This window comes from Medicago truncatula, chromosome 3 (genome assembly GCF_003473485.1).
Source record: "Medicago truncatula cultivar Jemalong A17 chromosome 3, MtrunA17r5.0-ANR, whole genome shotgun sequence".
In the NCBI taxonomy this organism is placed as follows: Eukaryota; Viridiplantae; Streptophyta; class Magnoliopsida; order Fabales; family Fabaceae; genus Medicago; species Medicago truncatula.
In genome coordinates this window covers 2,307,183-2,334,709 of record NC_053044.1, presented here as the reverse complement: position 1 = coordinate 2,334,709, position 27,527 = coordinate 2,307,183, and the positions used below count along the sequence as shown (strand labels likewise).

The 27,527-nt window shown below is 33.5% G+C and overlaps 2 protein-coding genes and 1 pseudogene across 2 annotated transcripts; 1 reads left to right on the top strand and 2 right to left on the bottom strand.

The window, feature by feature from the left end:
• Positions 1-233: 233 nt before the first annotated feature.
• On the bottom strand, positions 234-7,075 carry LOC11405404 (actin-related protein 8). Its single transcript, XM_003598261.4, has 12 exons — positions 6,648-7,075; positions 5,170-5,252; positions 5,005-5,075; positions 4,400-4,467; positions 3,563-3,624; positions 3,346-3,443; positions 2,822-2,903; positions 2,371-2,513; positions 2,120-2,271; positions 1,623-1,756; positions 1,025-1,143; positions 234-584 (listed from the first exon to the last, which is right to left on the bottom strand). The coding sequence occupies exons 1-12, from the start codon at positions 6,971-6,973 to the stop codon at positions 507-509; spliced, it is 1,416 nt and encodes a 471-aa protein (XP_003598309.1). The 5' UTR covers positions 6,974-7,075; the 3' UTR covers positions 234-506.
• Positions 7,076-14,710: 7,635 nt separating this feature from the next.
• LOC11406992 (uncharacterized WD repeat-containing protein C2A9.03-like) lies at positions 14,711-18,691 on the top strand (annotated as a pseudogene).
• A 5,596-nt stretch (positions 18,692-24,287) lies between these two features.
• Positions 24,288-26,871, bottom strand: LOC11427996 (subtilisin-like protease SBT4.8). Its single transcript, XM_003598253.3, has 2 exons — positions 26,414-26,871; positions 24,288-26,082 (listed from the first exon to the last, which is right to left on the bottom strand). Exons 1-2 carry the CDS (start codon positions 26,847-26,849, stop codon positions 24,341-24,343), a joined length of 2,178 nt encoding a protein of 725 aa, XP_003598301.3. The 5' UTR covers positions 26,850-26,871; the 3' UTR covers positions 24,288-24,340.
• Between the last annotated feature and the right edge of the window lie 656 nt (positions 26,872-27,527).

Below are 27,527 nucleotides of genomic sequence, written 5' to 3'. Positions count from 1 at the left end.
GAGAATATGGAAGCTTGTGAAGAAAAGGAGGAAGATGAGTAACAGCAGAAATGGAAAAGGAGGGGAGGAGAGGAAAAATGATGGAGATACTGTTTTCGAGTTACAAGACAGCAACCTTGGCGTTGCGTCAAGGCTCACTCTCCAATAAAAGACTAAAGTCCTAAAGAAAATTAGAATGAGTGGCGAAATTCGGAACAATTTGTGTATGAAGACAATAAATGCCATTTTTCGAGTACTTCAAATCCTTAAGCTCGAGGATATTTTCAATCATAGTACAATCTCTTCACTCTTGTTACATTACATATTACATAAATAAGACACACAACTTTTTACATTATTCTTAACAATCCCAACGTTTACTATATGATTCTAATCATATATATCATAGTATCTATAATTATACTAAATGACGTTGAAAAACCGAGTCCTGTTATTCCAGCCTCCCTAAAGTTGGAGGGTGCAGAATAATTTACACTGCCGAGGAAACATATTTTAGAACAAAATAATCACCATATGAGGCCGAGCCTAGGCTTCTGGCGGAACTTCTTTTTTTCCACACACCAAGATCCAGGAAATGTGCTCAACTGTACACAATTTACAATTAATTAGCCTTACTAGAAAAACTAGTGAGAATGAAAATCAAACTGACAAAAGTGATGAAAAATCAAATGATTCTGTCTGTAAAGCAATTCGGTTTTGCAATATAGTTCAATATTTTCCGATACACTCGGCATAAGATGGAATATCCTGCAGCAAAGTAGATCGGTGCCTGTTTTGATCGACTTGTTTGCGTTTACTTACATGGTCAGAAGTTGTTTTCAGCTTATTTCTATAAGCTCTCCAGAATAACTTATAAAAACAACTTATAGTTTATATGAAAACAATTTGATTTGATTTTATCTGTTGTTATAGAAAAAGCATATACGTAAGTATGTACATGATAAGCTCTTATAGTATAAACATTTACTTAAGTTGTTTACCCAAAGAGAACCTAAAGTATTTATCAAGGTAGTAGGGAACTTACATTGCCAATCATCTTTGCTCCAAACCATGGAGTATCGACACCGTATGGAGGAGGTATGACTCTAATTCCATTGGACATGTATGGAGGAAGTAAGCCATGGAGTTCCTTCTCTAATCTTTCTGCACAAAATATGGACCCCAAAAGTAGTAGAATTAGGCCATGTTTGGAATGGAGCTTACAAATAAGTTGATAATTATTCACTTGCCAAAAATCATTGTAAGCTTTATAGGTGTTTATTGTAAAGTTAAATGAGAGAGCTTGTCTCAATCCTTTCAAAGGCTATTATTTAACTTCTACATAAACACGTAAAATTATAACGATTTTTTTTATCTTAACCTAAGCGAGAAGTTATTATTTAAAAAATTAAGCCTTTTCTTTTAACAATTTTAAAAAATTTAGTTATTGCAAGATTCTTTTAATATTTCTTTTTCAATACGTGTTTCTTGAGAAGTTTATCCAAAAAGACTCAGGGAACTCTATTATAAATAGCACATTACACCAGGAGTTCTCAGTACTATAGTTTTCTTTCATCAGTCTACTCTGTTGCAAACATATGAAATGTCATGTTACAAATAAAAAAGTACATTTAAACATTTACCTGCCAAACCTGGCAAACATGCAGTTCCACCTGATAAAACTACAGTTTTGTACCAATCGTTGTCGCCTGGTAATCCTGCAGAATGGCAATTCTCCATACAACGAGCTATGGCATGGTGTAAACCCATGGCTTGCCTATACAAAGAAGTGAAACATAAGCATCCATTAAGTGAATATAAAAACTAACAGAGGAAATAAATCTACATTGTAACCTTTTACCGTCCAGTCAACCATAGGCAAAGATTTTCATTACCTAAGCATTTACTAGTCTGACAGAGGCTGTATATACTACTAATAGTAGTTAATAGAATGAAAAGGGAGGAACTTCCAAGCTCGTTGGATCTAAGATTTAGAAAATGGATTTATTTTCAACATAAATCACTTTTGCAATCAGTCTATCCAGTTAGGTAAAGATATGAAATTTTAATTCATGAATCAGCCCGCCTACAAATATGGTCAATCTGTCGCATCCATATTGAAAGAAATAGAAAAACTTACACTCCAGCAAGATGTGGCTTGAATAAAATCTCAGCTGTCTGAAACCGCTCTTTTGAAAGTGTAAACAATCCATCTCCTGTAGCTTGAAATGATGCTTGTGTGTTTTCTTTCAATAGCTCAGCTTCATAATCAAGAGCAACATAGCATAGATTCTGTTTCCAAACCAGAAAATTTGTAATTAATTGAACATACGATATCCTATTCTCCTTATTATTGATGTTTCAGACCTTGGAAGAGAACTATATTGATACCTCTTTCAAAGCGCGAACAGTGTACAATGATTGAAAATTTAGGTTGTTCTGTTGCATCTTCTCCTTAAGAAATCCTGTAACTTTCAGTGCTCCCAGTCCCACAACTTTCACACCGACCTTACGCATTACTTTACCATTAAAAACTGTAAAAGGATAATTCAGGTTACCTTTACACCATCAACAAAGGGGAAAACAAATAAACAGTCATTTGCGTCTGATACTAGTATTGAGAACCCATGCAATGCACAGGGAGAAACTCGTCCAAAGAATATAGTCGGTGTTTAACAGTAAATCACAATATTGCATTATTAGGCCTACATCAACGTTGTACCACACTTAGACAACGTATTGAGATGCCTTATGAATTAAATTTATTATTATGCAAAAATTCAGAATTATATTCAAACAGAGAAAGAGAAAGAGCAAGAGAAAAGAAAACAGTAGGGCATACTTGGAACTATTGATGTCACTTGAAAACCTATATTAACAGCTATTCCAGAAGTACGTTTTGCAGCATACAGAGCTAGAGTTGCCTACATTTTTCAAAAATATAATAAGCAAATACAGAAATAACAACAAATAAAAGCGGGCATATTTTATTTCACTTTGCAATAAAGACATGCACAATCACATTCTTCGTTCGAGAAGTTGTAAACTTTTTATCAAGTTCACCTCTTCAGGTATCGATTTGTAAATATGGAATTATTATATATCAAAGTGACATAAGTTTATGTTTTTTGTTTTGTCTTAACCCTCCAGTTCCAAGGAAAAGGGCCTGCTTTTTGTTTTGTCATAAATTTTACCTGCAGCGTGAAAGACTACAAAATCTAGATGCTAGAATAAATATTTATTTTAGAAAACAGGTGCAAGTGCAAGAGAATCTTCTAATGCAATTTTATAACCATAGTCACTAGTCAGTAAAAAGGTAACTTATCAAGTTTTTATTTTTTTATTTTCTACCTTAAGATATATTACCTGGTTGACAGCACAAACAGCAGGAACATTCAAGTCGAACAGGGAAGCATAAATTGCTTCTTTAAGTTGCTGTCTCGATGCTCTGGCTGATTCAGTATCTGGAATCAGGCAACAATTTGTAAAGCCAGGGAATCATATATGCAACAAGACTATGTATTATTAACCAAAATTACATGTAGACAAGATGAGCACGGTACTGTTGAAAATGTGAACTTACCATCATAATGGCATATTGGTATAGAAACAATAACTGGTTGATTTTTTGGTTTCACCTGCATCCTGCCGAGAAATCAACCAATATATTAAACATCAAGCAAGAACAACATAAAAATGATTAAGCAAACAACATAAAACAATTATGCCTTTTTCCATGTTAAGCATCAATATTTCTTTAGTGACAAATTATTTAGTATTAGATGATGAGTCTTGGCACAACTGTTGGAATTGTTACCATGCGCTAAAAGGTCTCAGGCTTGAGTTGTGAAATCAGCCTCTGACAAATGGAAGGTAAGCTTCCTATAATAGATCAGTAATGAATCTAACCCTTCCCATGACCCCTGCATGGCAGGAGTTTTATAGCACCGAGTTTCCCTTATTTAAAAATATTAGGGCTCGGTTATTCCTCATGGTTTTGTTTTCATTTTCACTTCATCTAATAAACATAAGAGAATATAGATCCAATATTTCCCCCACCGTTTTCTTTTACAATATTTTGAAACAGATCTAGCATTTTTTCAGAAATTTTGAAAATGTCAAAACACTGTTTCCATTGTCTTTGAAAATGCATTCTCCTAACTTGTCTTTCATCTTCTCTCCATGTTAGCAATTTAAAATGAATACAAATTTGAGAAAGTAAAACAGAAAAATGTTTTTAGAAAATAAACAGGCTCTTAACTAGTATTTAAAAGTCCACTGCCTTTTCCAAAACTTGATTGTTTTGGTGATATTCATCTATATATGTATGCATGTGTACATAGATCTAAAAGTACTCAATTGCACTGAGAGAGTTGATACATGTTGATTTAACTCAGTGTTTAAGAAATGACAATATTACCTGTTATAAATAGTTGCGAAAAAATGTCGAAGCCTAGTATACATTGGTGACTCAATGTTGCCAAATTCCTGCACATCAAAAAGGAGCAAAGTGTTAGACGGTTCTGAGTATTGAAATAAGGCAATTATGTTATATTATATTTTAATTAGGAGGACGGTTGTATATTGTTTTAATTAAGACAGTTATGGTTATGTATGGCAGTTATGTATTTGTGTTATCAATAGGGAAGTTATGAGACAAGGGAGAGGGGGATTTGGTTAGTTGGGAAAGGATTGGGAGAGACCCAACTCTTAAACATTTGGAAGGGAGAGATCCAAGATTCTCGAATTTCTCGGAAATCTATTGCAATATTAATATTAACATTAATTTGTATTTTGGTACCAGTTTCTATCACAAAGTTGCAGCAGGAGTGAAAAGAAACTGAAAAGGAAATGCCTATTATCTGCAGTTTAAGTTTCTCCTCGGTCGAAGTCAAAATGAGAGTAAGGTAAAATGAGGATGTATGAGCACAACAAAATCCAGACACAGTCAATTTTCACCAATTATTTTTATTCTAACAACAAAACATGCCGTTGTTTAGTGCTAGTTCCAACCAAAATCATTACCAAAAATGTTGCAGATCGCCCCGACGGACAAGCATATTTGCTCCAACCAAATTTGCAATAGCCGGAACCGCCTTGAGCAAAAACAGATAAAAGAAAAATGTTTATATGTACCCATCAGGAGTAACAGAAACACAAGATAGTGGAGCGAAAATTTGCAGGACTAACCATCAATGATAATAGCACCAGGAACCTGAGCTCTCTGACCATAAATATGTTTGAATGACAGCTGGGGCCTCTGGCCAAAGGATCTGCAATTCATGGAATCTCAAACATTCAATTTCATGAAATACCAATCATCTTGGACAACCAAAACTCATCAAATTCACCCCAAAGCACAAAATAACAATCACTTGCACAACCCATCAAATTCACATCAAATAACAAAATAACAGTCATCTACACCATGAACCATTACTTGCACAATTGCACGATAACTGGATCACCGTTTTAGTTCATAAAGTTATAGGAGTTCAACAATTCATTCCCTGAAATTAACAAATTTAAAAATGATCCCTGAAATTAAAAATCTTATATCACACTAGTCCTTTTGGATAAGTAAATTTAGTCCTAAAATTGTCTTCAACAAACTAATGTGAATGAAAATTTTAATTTCGAAGATCTTTAAGATATCGTTAATTTCACTGTGGAAGCCTACTGATCCCTACAGTTTAAAGGACTAAACTGGTGGTTCCATCATTGCACCCATCAAAGCACACAAAAAAATCACTTGGACAACCCATCAAATTCACAACAAATCACAAAATAACAATCATTTACACAACAATCCATCAAAGCACAAATGTGCAATCAATTTCAAATATGATCTTGAGATTTCTTAAACTTCATGATTAAGTTCACTAATCCCTACAAATTGAAGAACTAAATTGGCGATTATCTTGTTGCACGACCCATCAAAGTACAAAACAACAGTCACTTGCACCACAAACAATCAAAGCTAATTTTTTTTACCAATTCACTTGCACCAAAGCACAAATTTGCAATCACACATACAACCCATTAAAAATCCTTGATCAGATTTCTCCTTTTGAATCCTAAAATTATCTCGAACAAAAAATTTCAAATTCAAAGATCATTTTGAGATTTAGTTAATTTGATGGCCAAAATTTCTAATCCATACAATTTAAAGAACTAAACTTGTGATTCCATCATTGCACCCATCAAAGCACAAAAAACAAAAATTCACTTGTACAAGCCATCAAATTCACAACAAATCACAAAATAACAATCATCTACAACACAAACTATCAAAATTAATCACTTTGCGTAAAACAAAAATTTTCAATCACACACACACAACCCTTCAAAGTCACTTAATTGCAATCACAAAATAACAGTCATTAGCACAACCAATCAAAATCCACATCAAATCACAAAAATAACAATAATTTATTATTAACACCACAAATCATCAAAATCACTTACTCACTCCGGTCACTATTATAATCAAATATTCATTTTTCAAATTCATTGAATAATTGATGTATCTGATATATAATATAGTCCAGATACATCGGTTATTCAATAAATCTGAAAAGAGTATTTCCAATCACAATCACACACATTCAACCCATCAAATTAAACAGCATTAACCATAAAAAAGGAAGAAAATTTAGAATACTAACGGAAGAGGGTAACCAGAGATCAAATTAGTTTCAGCAAAAAACACAGAATCCCAAGATGGATCAGATTGATGAGTCTGAAGGAAGTGAAGCCATAAACGATTATCAGATACAGAAAATTTCAAAGACTTGCATATCACACTCAGTTTTGCAACTTCTTTGGGACCCAAAAGTCTCAAAATTTGTATCAAGATATCACTTGGTAGTTGATCTAATTCACCCATATCACCATACGGCAACGGCAACACTTGTTGTTGTTGTTGTTCATCTGAAGATGTTGGATTGCGTTTTAAGATTATTTCCAACAATTTTCTTAGTACTATTGACATATTTTGAATATGTTTCAACAGAACAGAACATAGCAGAGAGAGAGAGAGAGAGAGAGAGAGAGAGAGAGAGAGAGACTGAAGAATAGTTGGTTAAGTTTGGCACATGATGAAAACGCGGGCATATTCTGTCCACAAATACTTTTCCACATTCCACCTTTCCTATTTTATCATGTTATAATAAATAATTTCACACTTCCTCAAAAAAAAGGAAAAAATAAAATAAAATTTCACACATGCTATTTGAACAGATACTAACTAAATTCTTTTATATTTTGTTATGTTATTTTGACACATCATTTCCACACCGACATTTTGTTTGAAGGAAACATGTCAATGCATTTTATTAATTAAAATATGTCAAATACATGACGGTAGATCTTCATAAACATGTAATCTAATTTTGGATGGGGTTTTCATGAGCGGTCCTATTAGCTTGCCTCCTATTAAATTCTAAATGAGAATTTTGAAATGTATCATAAAATAGTTGTCTACATACATTAATAATACATCCAAACTCATTGATATGTCCGGTGAGTATGGATGAGAGGCAACAGTGGCGCAAAGTGCTCCGGTACGGTGGCGAAGAGTCTTCGTGGTGGAATGAAAGGTGTCTGCAGATACGTTAGCACTCCAACGCTCAAATCAGCAAGGGATTTGAGAAAGAATGTGTAGAAAGTGTTGTGAAAGGTGAATCATACCTTGAGGGTGAAGCAATGTCACCCTTATTTAGACGCGCGATAAGAATAACCGCCTCCGGGTTTTGTAGCGTTTGATTACGGACGGATAGAGGATGCTTGTAGGGTGATCCTCGCACGGGGGTATGCTTGGATGTGATGCGGTGCACTAAAGTTGGTGTGTTCCTTCAGGTGCGAGGTCTTAAGGCGGTGCAAGTTTAGGTCACGTGCCAACGTGGGATTGGTCTTCTGACAGGTCCAAAACACTCGCTATTATCTACCACACATGTATGGAAAGAGTCTACAACCTTCTTAGAGTCTACGAAAAAATCAACATTGTCAAATTGAAGATCAGAAACCCATTACAATGTCATATGTAAGCCAGCTGCCTCATCGATTGCAACATCACAAAGAGGAAAAAACCAAGTAGTCTTCGCAAGCACATACTCCCCAACATCATCTAGCTGAGAGAGAGAGAGAGAGAGAGAGAGAGAGAGAGAGAGAGAGAGAGAGAGAGAGAGAGAGAGAGAGAGAGAGAGAGAGAGAGAGAGAGAGAGAGAGAGAGAGAGAGAGAGAGAGAGAGAGAGAGAGAGAGAGAGACCGTGAAGAATAGTTGGTTAAGTTTGGCACATGATGAAAATGTGGGCATATTCTATCCACAAATATTTTTTCGCATTTGACATTTCCTATTTTATATCGCGTATAATTATTTCACATATGCATTATCACATCAATCCATGAATATGAAACTTATATATTTTTATATAAATTAATTGACATAACAATACATCATTCCATATATGTTTCAAATAATTGTACACTCGTGAAGTATACTACCTAAATTCTTTTATATTTTGTTATGTTATTCGGACACATAATTTTCCACACCGACATTTTATACTTTCTATGGCCTCATGAGTATAAACCTCAAAATTTAGTTGAATTATGAACTTGATTTATTCAACGAAAAGAGAAACGAGATTCGAGGAATCCTAATCGCTTTCATCATTTATTTTCTTTGCAACAACATCTTTACACACACACCATTTACCTTTTTTAAGGGAAATGTTAAAGAGTGTCCTTAAAGCATTGATTAAGAGAATTAAAATAGAAGTAAATGTATTGGAAAATGGTAAAAAGTCATGAATTCAACTTTTTAAAGATAAAAAATTATAGATTTCAATGTCAACTTATGGTTTCTTTAACAAGTGCCCTTTGAGCAAGGGCACTTGTTAGCACAACCTTTTTTTTAATTAAGATTTGTTTATTTGCCGAGTCGAAAACGACAATTCGTTTAGCGAAGATTAATTTACTAATTTAATACTTGAAACGATTGTTTCACTTGTCAAATTTTTATGGGTAATGTATCATATCATTGTCTACCAGGGCATTATCCAAAATGGCCATATTTATGGAGTAAAGATCCTTCTCTCAAAAAAATGGAGTAAAGATCCTCTCCATTTATGAAAACAAATTAAGAATGCCATTTAGAGAAAAATACATACAAAAAATAGGATGTAGGTCATATTACCAAGTGAATCCCATCATCATTAATTATTTTTTACTTTCTTTAAAATTTTGTGTCTTTATCTCTCTAAATGGAAGAAATAAATAAGCACGTAAATGGAGATGATCTTGACTCATATTTAGGACAAACGCTAAACTAAATCAAGGACGTGTGTATATAAATCATATTCTCCATCCTTAATCTTAATTGAACCTAATTTTGGATAGCAAACAGACATTCCAACAACGTAACCTTCTTCATTTCCAACTTCCTTTCCCGTTCCGTATATTAGTGTTTGATGAGATCAAGAGCTCATTAAGCATGTGGAAGGAAACATATAAAAAAATGAATATTTTATTCATTTTTTAATTCCAAACAAGCATGCTATTTTCCTAGTAAAATAATTTGGCTATTAATCCAAATGGTCAATTATTAGCACTGTTATGGTTCTAATAAAATAATTGGCAGCAGGTTGTGAGTAAGTGATTATCTCATGGAGATGTAATTATCCCAAAGTGCTGATTCATGTTCTAAGCTGACAATCACAAAGGTATATAAGGTTATTTTTTATTCCATCGGTTACAGAATTAATGTAGCACTTCATTGCAAAATTTACGTTGCTGAAACAGCCCAATAATCCAATTCAAGATTTCCATGCATGGCACTACAATTATTGGATTTGATTGGCCAATCATCAGTTTAGACCAAGTCGCATTTTGGGCAAGTAGTTCACACCTTTTGGACTCCAGCATGTTACGTAGTTATTTCATATTATTAGGAAAATAGTTGTTATTCTTTATATGTCATTTATTTGTTATTAAGTGTCATTTTTAATTTATTAGGGTCCATTGGGTGACTTTGTGAGAACTCTATAAATTGTAAGTTTCATTATGAAATAAAAAAAGTAGAATTTTGATAAAAAAAAAAATTACACTTTGTGTGTTGTGAAACTTTGCTTCTTTTTGGTTCTGGATTGAACCAAGTTTATCGAATCTTATCAATGGCTTCCTTACCATTGTGGCGATTCCTCAAGGCTTAGCATTCCTTCTTGGATTGGAAGTGAATGTGACGCATTCTATCATCATTTCTTTCCCCAAATCCATCTTTTAATTTTACTTTTTATCCTAATACGATTTGTGTCACTCATCAGTGTTGTTGTGCACAATGTCCTTCCATCCTAATTAATTTATCAAAAACAAATAGTGAACTAATAAACATATAGATTATACATGCACTAAAACAAAATAAATTTTACTAAAAGAAAATTTATTATTACTAACGAAACAAATCAAGAAAGCATAAACTAGTTCAAAAATATTTAGTCAAATCGATATTAAACTATACCTGTCCATATAATGTTGCATTAACAACACCTGTATGCATATGAGCAGTTCCGTAGATATAAGATAACCACCATTTTTTTTTTTTATAGGGATTCTTGCTTTTTGAACATTGACAGGGTCACCACTATTGTTTCCTTGAATAGTATAGTCTGCCTGTAACAAATTAAAAAATCTTTGTTAATCACTTTCTATGAATTTGCAAAATGATTTAAAAATGTTAATTAACGTGTTATAAGTGAACTTATTTTTCTTTTGCTTGCAAATGAGAATATTATTTGTTACTATATTTCATGTTATAAAGTAGAGTTTCCTTGGACGTCCTTCTAATGTGTTCATGTTCATTCACTTATGCTACGACTTGATCATGAGATAATTTAGTTGATGATAAAATTGAAAATTTAAGTTATATGAATTTTACCAGACAATCATGGATTGTGTCAAAACCATTTGTTTTGAAGATCAGTGGAATCAAGTATATAAAATCTAACAGAGATTTGACGTTGGTCCCATTAATTCAACCCACATTATTTTGTATCTTAGAGCAAGTTTTCTACGTGGTGCTTGGAATCCCTTTCTCAACTTGCACAGAAAACCATTGTGGCAACAAAAGATTCCTCCCTTATAGTCGGGGGGACAACGGTTTACCATGGATATCATGTGTCACGTTATAAAAATCCTTTGGGAGATTAAATTGATCACACCTACACTCGCTGCAACTTTTTCGATCTTCTGTGCCACGTGTATCAATGATCATGATAAGAAATAGTCATTTCTCTTTTCAGGCTTTTGTAATATTTACAGGGTTACCTACTTCAAGTGCAAAAGGATCTGGAAGCTTTGAAATTGTTCCTCGTGATTCACTTCCTAAACCCCAATAATGTGGAAGAATATCTCCGTTGAAGGATCCATTATTTCTTTTTATAAGAGAACCCCAAAAGGTTTGGTATGATCTTTGGGGTCGTGTGTCATATTCTTATCATCACTTTCATCATATTTTAAAGCAAACTAATGATGGATGTATGTTTCATACAATGGTATAGAATTTCCATAGTAAAAGGTTTGCCTCTTGTTGAACTTCTAGGAAGTTTTGAAAATAAAAATTCGTAGAATTCAGATTTGTGAAGATGTGGAGGTCGTGCATATTTTCTACTTTTATAGTAGAAATTTATAAGGTTGGCATAACTTTGAATAAACTTTCATCATATTTTAAAGCAAACCAATGATGAACAGTTTTACCAAAGTAATATTAATGTTAACTCATATAGAAGTTAACTGTTGGACCAAATATGAATTTCCTTTTTAAATATACGAAAATGTCTCTCACAATACTTTATGGTGTTACTCTTTATTAACTATCGTACAAGATTTTTAAAAAGTTATATTATTGTATAGTTTACATAATGAGATAGTTTTTATCTTTCTATAAAAAAAACCATAATTACAAAAAACTCAAGAAAATGAGGCATTTTTTCTGTCACGAATATTAGAAGTTAATGAATGATATTAGTTCATATTTTTTTTTTCATAAAAAAAAAAAAAATACCACTTTGCGAACTTTTTATCCAATCATACTTAGACTATTTTAGGTTGATGTTTTCGATCCTTGACATTCAATTGTGGTTTTCTATACTTAATCTCATGGAAGTAATGAAAGCAAGGAGAACAACAATGAAGTTATTGAAGTCCAAGCAACTTATGGAATATCTGTTCCATGCCCAAAGATCATAAGAATTAAAAGAACGTCAAGGGACATGCTTTAAACTATGTATATGTGTTATCACGTTGGGAATAGCGGGTAGGTCTATAGCCATGTTATCAAGTATGTCTCATCATCATCAAGGGGATGATGCTGAATATTTCTGAGAAAAACTTCTTCAATCATTTCATTGATCATAACTTATGACCAATATAACTTGTTATATCATTACTATTATCCATTACAAACAGGATTTTAATAAAAGTACAAAAAAAGGAAACTCATTTTATGAGTTCAGAAGAAATTCAAGATCAGTTAGACCAACAATTCTTCATTTTCAGGTAAGCGATATTCTTTTTTTATCGTCTCTATAAAAATTTAAGAGCGCACTCTACTACACATTGACTTTGTTAATTCGATTTATATGAAGTTGGATGTTCGATTGACTTATTTGAGTCTATCTACTAGCATAAATATTTTGTTAAAGATTCTTATAATAATGGTCGTTGCAACCTGCAAGTATTTATTTTTTAGAATTAGCTAGCTAGGTCTAATACAGATGCAAAATTAATAGCATAAACTTTGGAGAAATAGTTATGGAACTTGAAACCTTTCATTGTAGCCACTGCATTTCTGACTCTTCTTTCACACCCATCACAATCCATTTTGACTTTGATCTCAACTGTCTATAAAAAAATACAAAATAAACAACATATTGTAATAAAAATAAAGCTAGCTATAGTAATGGAACTTCAAAGTTTTAGGAAGAAAATAAAATATCCCTAAACCCTAATTAGTTAAACAAAGGAAAAAATGGTTAGTTAGGTTATGAGAGTATACCTGCATTGGTTTGCGTTTGGATTTTGTGCTAGGTGTGCAAAAATTGGAGATCAAGTAATAAAGTGCACCCATATTTTTCTTCCACACTTTCTTAGAAAGGTAGCTAGCAAAGAGAGAAAGAAGAGTGGACACAAAACACAACATGGAGCAATGTGTGTTATATAGGAAACTCAAAAGATTCACTTCACACAAAAGAGGAGGTTCAAAAGCAGTGTCTAGAAAATTAACTTAATATAAAAATAGTTGAAGTTGACATATAATATGCTCCATATAAGGTTAATTAGTGGTGAAGGAAAATGCTTTGTTTGCGATTTCAGATTTTCCAACTTTTTTCACCCAGCTAAAATTAGGAACTTGAGTCTTTTGAAATTTCCATTACTTGGGGGGATTCTGCCACTGAAGCAGTTTCTACCAAGGTCGAGTTGTTCTAATGATGGAAGCTTGATCAACTCTTGGGGAAGAGGGCCCAAGAATCCGTTCATGTAAGCATCAGAGACTTTTAAGAATCTTAACTTTTGAAATTATATTTTAGTTATTTGACATATAAGTTAACATAAGTTTAAAGTGAATTTAATATAAATTATAAAGTTAACTGTAATATGGTATAGTTTTTATATAAAAAAATATTTATATTATAATAATTGCATTAGTGTATGCCAATAAAAATTAACTCATTTGGTAAGGTATCGATTCACCCGCAAGGTTGTAGGTTCAACTCTTGTTATCAATGTGACGACCTCTTCGATGGATGATTTATACATACCTTTGTAAGTGCTCTCTGAGCTTTGAGCCTTGAGGAAATGTGTACGGTAAGATATGAGCAAACCTTCGGGAATTTCTATCTTGCTTTCACCATTTTCATCTGCGTCGTGACCGTCTTCAATTAAAAGTACTCATTTGTCAAGCTCCTATCAATAATAGGGTTAATAAGCCTTTACCCCCTGCAATATAGGTCACTTTTGGTTTTCCCCCTGTAAAATTTTTTTCTCAGATTCCGTCCTTGTAAATTTTTTTTGTTTTGGAAAACCCCCTAGGCCAGCTGACTGTGCATTTTCGCTGATTTGGCACGCTGAGTCACCATTTTTTGATGACGTGGCGCGCTGACTGTATATATATATATTTTTTATTGTGTACACGTGGCATTTGTGATTTTTAAATGCCACGTGTACACAATAAAAAATAATAAAAATTATACAGTCAGCTGGTGTAGGGGGGTTTTTCAAAACAAAATTTTTTTACAAGGACGGAATCTGACAAAAACATTTTACAGGGAGAAAAACAAAAAATGACCTATATCGCAGGAGGTAAAGTTCTATTAACCCTTAATAAGCCTCAAAACAACACAATTTTCCCATAGAAGGAATGAATTTAACTCAAGGATATAAATGAATTTTGCCTTCCCTTGCCTTGCCTTGCCTTGCCTTGCTTGTAGAGAATAAATGAAGAAGGGTTAGAATTGATGTTTACCAAGTTAAGTTACATGCTTCCTCAACTCCTCTACCTTTAAGAAGTGGAGGGACCCACTGTGGGTCAGTAGTTGGAAAGAAGAGACTTTGTCAGTAAGAGACTAAAGATATAGATATTTGTAGCAGTGTTAATCATTTCCTATTTCTGAGAACAAGTCCACACAGCTCTTCTTACAATCAAAGGTTAGCTGCATATATCTATCATCATTTTATTATATGCTTTTCCAATTCCTAATACTTGTTACTTGTAAAATTCAAATAAAGAACAATACAATCACTAATTGCTATAGTCATATATTAATGATGTAGAGTATGATATCTTGATGTTAATTTTTATGATATAGCTTCAATTGGTCAAGCATGTCTCATCATCAAGAGGATGATGCTGAATATTTGGTGGATGAAAACAAAATGGAAGATGTAGAAGAAGATGAAATGGATATTCAATCTATTAATAAAGAAGGAAATGATGTTGATTCTGATGACGACGAATATGATTTCTCGGTTAGTAACATGTTTCTTAGTGTTTTTATTTTTATGTTTTATGACTATGATATAGATGAGTAATTTTCATTGTACGATAAGGCCCAGTTTTGAGCTTAATTTACAACTTATAACACAAGCATTCATCATGATAAGTGATTATGTATAAGCTATTTCTATAATAAAAGATAAAATAGCTAAATTGTTTGTGTATAAGCTATTTTGAACATGTCATAGCTAAAACAGCTTATGAACATGTCATAAGTTGCTTTCATAATTTCTCTCAAATAGTTTCACAAGTGTTTATGCTAGTAGATCAGTTCAAATAAGCCAATTCAAACTAGCTCTAACTCATTTTGCTTATATTTCTATCAAACACTAACACAGACATTGGAGATGACATTGATGGATCCACACCAGTAACAATTTGAAAAAATATGAAGTAATTGAACATAACCACATGTGTCAGTATCATGTCATACACCAAACACATCTTCAATCTGAAGTTTCTGTGCTACATACATGTATGTTTCTATGAGTAATATTGTAGTTATGATTGTAGATTACCAAAGCGTTAGACACTACAGCTGATCAAGCCAGAAGAGGAAAAGACATCCAGGCGATTCCTTGGGATAAACTTAACGTCACTAGAGAAAGTTATCGGCAAAGTAGGCTTGAGCAATACAAGAATTATGAAAATATCCCCCTTTCAGGAGACAGTTCAGGGAAGGTAACAATTTGATGCCTTTTCTTTTTTATATTTCTGAGAAAAACTTCTTCAATCATGTCATTGATCATAATAACTTATGACCAATATAACCATAAAACCATGCTAACTTGTTTATATTATTACTATTATCCATTACAAACAGGATTTTAATAAAAGTACAAAAAAAGGAAACTCCTTTTATGAGTTCAGAAGAAATTCAAGATCAGTTAAACCAACAATTCTTCATTTTCAGGTAAGCGATATTCTTTTTTACTGGTTTCTATAAAGGCCTAATGGTGCACGGGGACATTCTACTACACATTGTCATTGTTAATTTGATTTATATGAAATTAAATGTTCGATTGACTTATTTAAGCTTATCTACTGGCAGAAATATTTACAAGAATATTTGACACAGCTTATAGAAATATGTTATAGGAATTGCTTATAGATAAGTACTTAGATGATAAGCTATAAGTTTTTAAATAAGCTATTCATCCACATAGGATCTGAGAGTGCTTTGTGAGGCCTTCACTCTTCAGAGCTGCAACATGTGCTTTGTGTAGTCTGTTCATAGGTTGTGAATCCTGAGCAGTACCTTGCATGTCATAGGCTTAAGAGATATGACCTTACTTGGTTTGACTTATATTCCATCCTTTTTTATGCCAATGCAGTTGAGGAATTTGGTGTGGGCTACATCAAAGCATGATGCATACTTCTTGTCGCAATTCTCAGTTATGCACTGGTCTTCTTTAACTTGCACAAGTTCTGAAGTACTCAATGTTTCAGGACACGTTGCACCATCCGAGGTAAATGCCATTTTAAATAATATTTTTTAATTGAATAGCATGGAATTTTGATAAATGAAAGGTAAAATTATGATGTTATCAATTTTCATTATCAGAAACATCCTGGAAGTGTAGTGGAGGGATTCACACACACTCAAGTTAGTACGCTTGCAGTTAAAGATAATCTTCTAGTTATTGGAGGATTTCAGGGTGAACTCATTTGTAAGGTAAATAGTTGACGTATAATCTTAATTTTCTTTTCTTGTTACTGAATAGAATTGTAAACTGATATATTTTCATTACGTTCCTTGTTACTGAAACGCAGCACCTAGATCGACCAGGTGTTAGCTTTTGCTCAAGGACTGCTAATGATGATAATGGTATCACCAATGCCATTGAAATTTATGCCACTCCTAGGTATTAGTTTTCCTTCTCCTTAATTGTTTTGTTTTTTGTTTTGTTTTTATAATAATGGATATATGGGTAACATATTAAATGTACTTGTTTCATGATTTTTAGCGGCGCAGTTCATTTCACAGTAGCAAGTAATGATTGTGCAATCAGAAACTTTGATATGGAGAAGTTCCAACTTTCTAAACATTTTTGTTTTCCCTGGCCAGTGAATGTAAGTCTCTTTAAGATTGATAAATGGGAAATCTTATTTGTGTTTGTCCAGAAGTTATATTTCCATTTTCTCGTCAATTCTGAGAGAGTTGTGTTATTTTGACATAACCTTTCACAACAAAATTCGACAATAAATTATGTGTTTAACAAAATCTAGGTATGTGGTTAATTACATTTAGTAAGTGGTTAATGAATATAAGAAAATATTGCAATTCATTAATCATCGATTGAACACAATTAACCACATTTTCAAATGTCATTAACCTTGATTTTCAAGTGTGTATTTGAGCACAAAAAATCGTGATTAATGAATATCATGTGTATTTGAACACTTAAAAATCATATCATTTTAACTCAATTTGGTTGGTCAAGGGATATATGTACTTAAACATCTGAAAGTTCTGGTTAATGAAGTTTGAAATCTTGGTTAATTGTTTTCAGTGAGGGTTAATAATCTATAATATCTAGTTTATTCATTAATCATTTACTTAACGTTAATTAACCACATATTTGAACTTTCTTAACTATTTAAATCATTGTCGAAGTTTGATATCAAAATTGTGTGTCAAAATAGCACACCTCAGTATTATATTACAAGGCAATAGTTAGAATTCTATATATCTTTCTGTCGGATCGTAATCTTTGCTATGTTTCTTTGCTTTATATTTTTGCTATGTTGTAGCATACTTCTATGAGTCCAGATGGTAAGCTACTTCTGATTGTTGGAGACAATCCTGAAAGTATATTGGTGAAGATGGAAAGGTAGCATTACTCCTACTCTACGCCCTTTCGGCCAAACAATAGATCAAAATTTCAATTAGTTATATTGTAAGATAGATTCTGATGAAAAACCTTGCTAATCTAAAGCTCTTTATTTACCAGACTGTTGCTTCAATATCTGGGCACTTAGATTTTTCATTTGCATCGTCATGGAATCCTGACGGAGTGACTTTTGCTACCGGGAACCAAGACAAAACATGCCGGATTTGGGACATGCGTAATTTATCCAAATCAGTGGCAGTGCTGAAGGGAAACCTTGCAGCTATTCGTTCAATCAGGTATACTTCTGATGGCCGATATATGGCTACGGCAGAGGCTGCAGATTATGTGCATATATATGATGTGAAAAGTGGATATGAGATGGAACAGGAAATTGATTTCTTTGGTGAGATATCTGGTATATCTTTTAGTCCAGACAGTGAATCGCTTTTTATTGGCGTTTGGGATCGTTCTTATGCCAGCCTTCTTGAGTATGATCGCCGTTAGAATTACTCATGTAAAATGTGAAGCAGATGGTCTTGGTACATGTTTGGATTGTTCTTTGTTCATGATGTAACCTCAATGTTGGGGAGAAGCTATCTTTGGAGAGCTGTGTTATTATGAGTTGCGTTGGCATGCGATGTTTTGTGTTTCCAAACATGCTATTGGTGTGTAGCAAATAATATGTTAGCATAATTATGTAGTTTATTTCTTTTTCATTATAACTACTTTGATTATAGAGTGTTGTTTATGTATTGTATCTCATTAATTAGGATCAATTTGGTATAACTTAGTAACCTATATGCCAAGAGGCTAATTAGGAGGAGAAGCTTTGTGTTTAGAAGGCAGATATCCATCCAAATTTCAGAGTATTGAAAAATTCTCCTAAAATTTATTTTGCTTCCTAAGATTGATTATAACTTTTTTTGAAGAGGAGAATTTATAATAACTTGAAACTCGAATCTGTTGACTTCAAATATGATTTTTACACTCGAACTTTATTGATCAACATATGTTTATGATAGTGAATCAAAACATAAATCATTTCACAATTTCTTTTTTTCTTGTACAAAAATTATTTTACATTTAACTCACTTTTAATTAACATCAATTTATTCAAAATTAGATTTTATCACCGCAGAATCAAAGATATACTTTATGTTATCTTTTGATATAAGAAACACAAACTTACACAATTCGTTCCTTAATTTAATTTCATGTAATACTTTCGTCATTTATATTTTTTTTCTCGATTTAATCTTTTATATTATAAAATTTCAATATTGTATTAATTTTGTCTTTATTAACGTGTTGCTGACTGTACACTGATACAAATGTCCTATTGAGAAGACACAACATTTGTGCCTTAATAGACTTAACAGTTGGTGGACTCTGTATTATTGGTATGACTGATCTACTATGAAGAAATAATATCTATGCCTTAAAGAACGGTTCAATTCAAAGCCGAGCTAACATGTGAGCGACCTTAAAGGTCAAACTATTGTCCCCCCAATTCGGGTCACGAGGGGAGCCGGGAGAACACCCACATCTAGGCAAGAGTAACCACACAAGTGAGAGAGACGCCGCATTTTTACCCATAACCTTAAAGGCAATGAGTTTATGGGTTCTACCTCCACTTTTCTATCTGACGTGGGACATATAACCCACACTTGCACACAACAATATCCCCCTCAAGTGTGAGTCCATCAATTTATCATGCTAAGCCTCAAGAGGAACTTTCATCCACGCACACTTGTACTTGTACCACCGTTGCCGCTTCCCTCACAACGAAGCCCACCACCTGAACATCTTTTTCAGGAAGACTTTCGACACAAGGAGTTGATCGAGTAAACCTCGGCTCTGATACCATTAGTTGAAACATGAGGAGGTCCGGGGGATCATTACATCGGCCCTCGATGTTTATTAAAACAAAACTGAGTGGATATGATTTGGTGTTAAATTTTAATTTGAACCTGGTCATTTGTTCCTATATATTGCAATTATTCATTGCATTCCATATGGCAATGTCATTTAGGTAGCTTTCTTACACGAAATTGTGCTCAAACTAGTTATTATCAATGCCAAACAAAAAGGTGCAGAGAGGAATGCCAAAATTGAATGAAAGCGCACAGATTAATCACATATTTAAGTGAATTAGTTATTATTAATAAAATAGTGATAATACTCCACCCCTAAATGCTAGCATATTTTTTTACGAACTACCACATGTTGTAAATGTTTATAATTATAAAGACACTATTTTCATTAATACAAACAGAATGATATGGTGAATCCCCATCTTTAATTATCTTCACTTTAATTGATGCATCATTTTCAAACAGAAGTTGACACTTTTACATCTTCATCTTCATGGAGTACATTTTACAAGTATATACATACAAGTAACTGACATGCATATACGTGCTAAAGCTCATCCTCATCCTCATAGAGTACATTTTGCAACACTTTTTCTTCTTACAACCCCAATGGCATCTCTCAGAGAAAAGGGAGTTGAATAGAGAAAGCCTTGTGGATTGAAGGGATATCATACTTGTAGTGACAATGTTTGTTTGTCACTCATCAATATATTTAAATTTAGTATTTTTTAAATATTCATTCAACACCTAATTTTTAAATACTCATTCACTACAAGTATTCTTATCATATCATCTACTTATCACGTTTATGAGATCATTCTCCCCTATTTATTTCTCTCTCATCGTGTTAAATAGATTTTAGGGATTCTATTTTAGTAACACACCTGGGGCAGAACATGTCCCTGGTGATTCCTTTAGAGTGGAGAGCCTTTCTAACAGGAACTGCATCATTGAGAACACTCCAAAGGAGATCTTTGTGTCTTGGAATAGTGTCTAGGTTCCAACTAGCTTTCCAAATTCTCTGATTATTATTGTTGTTAGAAGGTCCAGGTAAACTGTTATAGTGCCATTCCTTGATGAAGTTATAACCAGATTTAACAGTGTAGTTGCCATCCTGGGAGTACATCCACATATAACTGTCTTCTAAAACTTCTTGGACAAGAGGTAATTGTTGTATACGTTCACTTTCAAAACTTAGAAAGTGATTTTCCAGTATGGATTGGTGCCAGCCTCTAGGGTCCTCCACCAGTAGCTCCTTTACTTGTCTAATAGATGATGAGTTAGCCCCAGGAGTGTAGATCTTAAACCCATTGTGTTGAGGAATCCAGTTATCCTCCCATACATTTACTTGACTGCCATTTCCAATTTTCCAACAACCTCCTTTTTGAATTACCCACTCTGCATGATGAATGCTGCTCCACACAAAACTAGGATTTCTGCCCCTCCTGGCCCTTAGCAAGTCAGTGTGAGGGTAGTATTTAGCCTTAAGACATTTAGAGATTAGAGTTTGTGGTTGATGAATCAGCCTCCATGCTTGTTTAGCAAATAATGCCTCATTGAAATGGTGCATTGTTCTGAAGCCTTGCCCACCATTGAACTTTGACTTGAATAGGACTTCTTTACTCTTCCAGTGAATTCTTCTTTTTTCTTCACTGCCTCCCCACCAAAATCTACTGATAGCTTTTTCAATTCTCTCACAGATTCCTTGGGGAATGAGAAAAGTGCTCATAACATAAGAAGGGATTGCCTGGATGACAGCCCTTATTAGAACACCTCTACTTGAGAAAGATAGATTTCTTTCCATTATGAAGTTGAAAATCTGATTCTTTAACACTTGAGTTGGTAGGCCAAGGTACTTGTCAATATTGTTGGTAATTTTTATGGTCATGTACTGTTGAAATTCTGTCTGGATTGTTTGATTCAGATTTGAATTGAAAACCATTTCAGACTTGTTAAGGTTGATCTTTTGGCCAGATATGCTCTGATAATCTGCAAAGATTTCCATTAGGTTTTGTGCTTCTGACTTATTTGCTCTGCAAAACACCATGCTGTCATCTGCAAAAGTTAAATGAGATAAGGTAGGAGCATTGTTAGCTATAGAAATACCATGAAGTTTGTTATCATCATGGTACTTGGTGATAAGTCCAGAAAGCACATCAGCACATAAAATGAACAAATATGGAGACAAAGGGTCTCCCTGTCTGATACCTCTCTTGGGTTTGAAAACTGGTGTTGGAACACCATTAATAAGAATTGAAAATGCCCAAGTGAACTCATCACCAATGGATCCTAAATCAAGGAGATTACAGGCATTGATGGTATTATGAAAATAATCGGATAAGCTAGTATCAATAGGATTACCACCCCTTTTTTCATTGGCATTTAATATCATTTTAAAATCACCAAAAATAATCCATTTATCATGTTGATGGTTAGAATAGATATCTCTAATAAGATCACAAGATTTTTTCTTATCATTATGTGTAGAATAACCCTAAAAACCAGTGGCATACCAAGAATTACTATTATTAGAACAAGTGATATAACAGTCAATGAATCTTTCATTATGATTGAGAATGGTCAAATTTACATCATGTTTCCACATCATAGCTAGGCCACCAGACCTTTTACCTTTATTTTTTGCACAATTAACAAGAAGATAATTTGGCAAAAAATTAGACCCTAGTTTAGTTTTGAGGTTTAGATCAGACTCACAGAGCTTAGTTTCACTAAGAAAAACAATGTCAGGGCTGTGAACTTTCAGGAGCTGTTTGAGAGCTCTAACTTCATGAGGTTTGCCCAAACCTCTGCAGTTCCAAGCTAGGATTTTCATAATCCTTGGCTAGCCTTGTTAACAAGGCTTGCCATTATATTGTCTGAAGACACTTACTGTTGACTTTGAGGGGTAACAATCTCAGGTATGGTTTTCCTCTTTAGAGGGTTAGAATTCTGATACTGCTGGTCTGCCTTCCTTTGCCCAGTAGTTGGTGTAGGTGTTCTGCTGTCATTATTCTTCTGTTGAGCTTGTTCCTTATTGAGTTTAAGATTTGCCATCTGCTCAAGCATGGCCTTAGGAATATGACTAAACTCTTTTCCACTAACAGACTTCATAGGGTTGCTGTGGAATTTCTGGTTCTTCTTTTCATGTATTCTTCTGCCATATACAATTGATCTAAGCCAAGGGCCCTAGGATTAGTTGTTCCCTCTGGTGGTACAGATGAGACATCCTCACAGTTTTCTGTACTATGTCCTATTAACCCATAGTAGAAACAAAATAGAGGGAGATTTTCATACCTAAATCAACCCAGTTGATACCATCATTTTCATTACCAATATACATCCCAGCTCTAATGGGGTTGTTTATGTCAAATTGCACCTTGATCTTTATGATTTTAGCATTATTTGGGTAGTCATAAATGGCTGCTTCCTCTACCGTACCTAGTTGGGCTCCTAGTTGCAGTCCCATAGCAACAGTCTTGCAATGCAGAGGGTGACCCAACAACTGTATCCAAAGTCGGGCTTTTTGGAACTCCAGTTCTTGAATGCTACACCATATGCCCATGAGGGAGTTGTAAAGAACCTGTTTGGGGATTTGTTTAGTAGTTAGAAGTTTACCCAATATGCTGTTTCTGCATTGTTTTATGCCCTCATCCACCACTTCTTCTTCATACATAAAGAAATTCCCTTCTGAGTTCCTGTTGCTTTCACCAGAGTCTTGCTCACCACTTTCTTGATTGGTTCTTGACTGATTGTTTGCAGGTGGGGTGTGGGATTCTTGATTGTTGGTTTGATCATGACTTGTTGAGGCTCCTGGATCTTGATAATGGCCAGTTGGCATAATTGGTATGTCTAGATTTTGGATTTTGAGAGGTCTATGAATATTGTTGTTTCTGGTTTCATTGTGGTCAGGTCAAAAGATTGATTATTGATTACTTCTTTGCCTTTTTGATTTTCCATGATAACAGGTATCTGATGAGACAGTTTCTGAGAGTTGATACATGAAGAAAATTGGTAGTGATTGGTTCACAGTTGGATGAGGAATCCAACAAAACACCAGGTTGGATTCAAGTCAGCACTAAGCCAATCAGAGGGATTTAAAAGAATTGGGGGAGATAACAAAGCAAAACCCTAGCAAGAAGGAATCCCAAAACGATTTGAAACAAGACTATAGAAAGAAATTAAGAAGCAAAGAGACAGATTAAACCAAAAACGCACAAAGTGCCAACTACATATTCAACTACCCAAAAACAGTTTAGAAACTTGTTTATGGAAGGATAACAATGAAATAACAGTAGAACATATAATTACACTTAAACATATATAAGTAATAATTAAAATAATTATAGCTAAAAACGGGTTGTTACATTCTAGATTTCCGTTTTTGTTTTTCCTTTTTCTCTTAATGTGAACTATTGTTAAATTTATTCAAGAGATAACTTGTACAATATGAGCTATAATACATGTGGATATCGTAACCTTTTTCGAAGTTCTTTTTTGATTTTATTCTGTGTATTAATTTTATATTATTATGAAATCAACATGAACAACTATAAGAAAGAGAGAATCATATATTTAATTTTTCATAGCAATAACATGATCAACTATAGAGATAGTATTTGCACAATGATGAAACTCTTCACATTGTGGGTGCCATCGGACCAAACAAGTGAGGAGGAAAATACAGTTTGGTTTAATTTTTCTCCACCAACAATAGTGACAATAAATGATTGTTTCTCATTTAATGATGTGAATGAGAGAAGTTTTGGTTTCACAGTAATCTTGATTTTTAGATTATGATTGATGAGAATAGCCTTGTAGGTTGAGTTGGGAAAGCCAACATTTGTCACTGTTCTATGAATTTTGGCATGGAAGCTCTTATGATAAGGCTCAACCGGAATCACCATTGCAGGGTAGTTTATATCTTTGACCAAGGCTCTTCTGGAAGCTTCATGACAACTTAAATTTTCTCCACTTATTTGTTTAATTTTGTTAGCATCATAACCATAATTACAAAGCATTTGCACATAATCTTGTTTTGTGATGTCATAAACAAGTCCAGGGTGAAGAGCTTGTTGTGGATTGATATTCCCAGATCCATAAGCAAACTCACCTGCTAAATCATCATAACTACCTTTCACTGGTTTAGCAGTTGTCATGATGGCAGATTTGATAGCTGCAGGTGACCAATCTTTATGAAAAGATTTAACGTATGCAACAACTCCAGCGACATAGGGACATGCCATAGAGGTTCCAGATAATATGGTGTATTTGGTCTTTCTTTTGTCAACATCATCTATAGGTGCTATAGGTGAATATGCAGCCAAAATATCCAGTCCCGGAGCAGATATATCTGGTTTCAAAATTTCTAGAATTCTAGGATTTGGGCCTCGAGAAGATTGCATGTCAACTATAGGAGCATTGTTGTCATGAAATATCTTACTCTTTGAAATTTCAGCTGTAGGATATTTAGTGGAATTTGTGTAAGACTGAACTTGAACAAAGTCATTTTGTTCCAAGTTAATTGAAGGCTTATCACTGATAACAGAAATATCAAATATAGAATGGGAAACATTAACAATTGAACCAATTGTACCATTTGCAGGAGAAAATAGTTCGCCCATTGGTGATCCACACAAAACGAGCTTACCCTTCACCATATTCTCGTCAAAACAGTCACATTTTTCCGGGGATGCATTTCCTCCATTTGGGCACTTTAAAGCATTACGCACAGCTATTGGAAATTTGGTTCCATTTGAAGGGATGGTATTTATTGACTTGCCAATAAGAGTCTTTCCATTTCCAAGAATGAGTTTAGTAATGAATTTACGATCTATGGTAGTTGCAGCAACACTAAATAACCAAGGTGCAACACTTATAACAGAGCTTGGTTCAGGACCAAAGTTTCCTGCTGCCTGCAGTGTTAGTATTCCCTTCTCCATGGCATGAAAAGCACCAATGGCAACTGGATCATTAAAAAATTCAGCGGCATATGGAACACCAAGAGAGACAGTGATAACGTCAACTCCATCAGCAATGGCATCATCAAATGCAGCTAAAATTAGATCACCACTGCATATACCACCTAAGATGCATACTTTGTATACAGCAATCCTTGAAGATGGAACTGCACCTCTTGCAGTTCCTTCTGCAAGACCAAAAAAGCTCACACCCTTCACTTCACGTCCACCTGCTATTGATGATGTGTGGGTTCCATGACCAGCACTGTCTCTTGCACTTAATTCTCTCACATCGTAAAATCGTGCTCCGATGATCTTATTGTTGCAACTAAAGTTACCACCGCCTAAACAAACTCCCCTCCACTTTTTTGGAATGGGACCAAGACCTGATTTATCATTAAAAAAAATTCAAATTAATAAAATCCAAATATATAGTTAGTTACTTCAATCTTCTAATCATATTGTATTTTCCTCCTAATCCATAACCCATAATATTGCTCAATATTCTAAGATACTCATGACCAACATCATTTATAAATAAATCTTTGTAAGAGAATGAATGAATTAAATATAATAATAATCACAAATTTGTAAAATTATTTAACTATGTGTCATTTTAATTGGGGTGAATACTTCCTACATATGACAATTATATGACAAACAATCTTTATGATAATTATTGTAAGATATTTCGATTGGGATTAAAATTATATATACCTTGATCATTAAAACTTTCAGATTCTGGCCAAATTCCACTATCTATAACTCCTATCACCAAATCACTTTCAACCGTTTGGCCTCTTTTGATTGATTTAGGTAAACCAAGGAAGTCCCACGATCTTGTTGTTTGAAGACGATAATCTGAGCTTGGAAAAACCGAGATGACACCTGTCATGTTGGCTAAATTTTCCCTTTGTTGGTTGTTTAGTATGGCGGCAAAACCATTGAAACTCCTCTTGTAACTTCGAACTAAGCGATTTTCTATGTCGCTATCATCAATAACTTGTTGTAGCAAGCTGAGATGGTGAGAGGTTGGGGAATATGATTCTTCGTTAGGAAGTGAGCCCATGTATACAATGTAAAGTTTATTGGTTTCGATGTCACTTTCAGCGGCATCACACACCAAGGATGGTGATACCAAAACCAAAGACATAAGGAAGAATAAAAGAACAATATGATTGGTCATTGTTTGTATTTGTAAAATGATTAATGCTTAGCCTAAACCAAAACAATTTATTTATAGTCAAAAGAAAGTTTAAGTAAATGGAAATGTTTTCAATTGATTTAAAAAATAAGCTAATCTAGAAAGAAGAAAAAAAGTTTAATAACCATATGACAGTTGAATTTTAAAAAAAAAAATAGCTTTAATAACTATTAATTAATGCTATTGTAAAATAACCATATATGATTTAATATATACATGTATCTATTTATTATTGGCTATATCTTTACCATCCATATCAAAGAAAAGTCATCACCTTTATCACTTTTTTAAATTCCAATCTTAATACCTAATTTAAATTTTTTTTTAAATAATATATTGAAATAAAATAAATAATATATTGAATATTTTTTGTAAAAAAAAAAAAAAGAAGAAGAATATATTTAATTGAAACCATAAACGTTATTCAAAATATAAAATTAGAATTCAATATATCTCCATATAAAGATTTCTTTTTTTGACAAGTCATATATAGATATTTTTAAATAAAAATATTATTGATCATAAAAATAAAAATAAACAATGTGACTAAACACTCAATTTAAAAAAAAATAATCAAAATTATTTTTAAATTAAATTTTAAAAAATATAGACACATTTTTAGTTAGG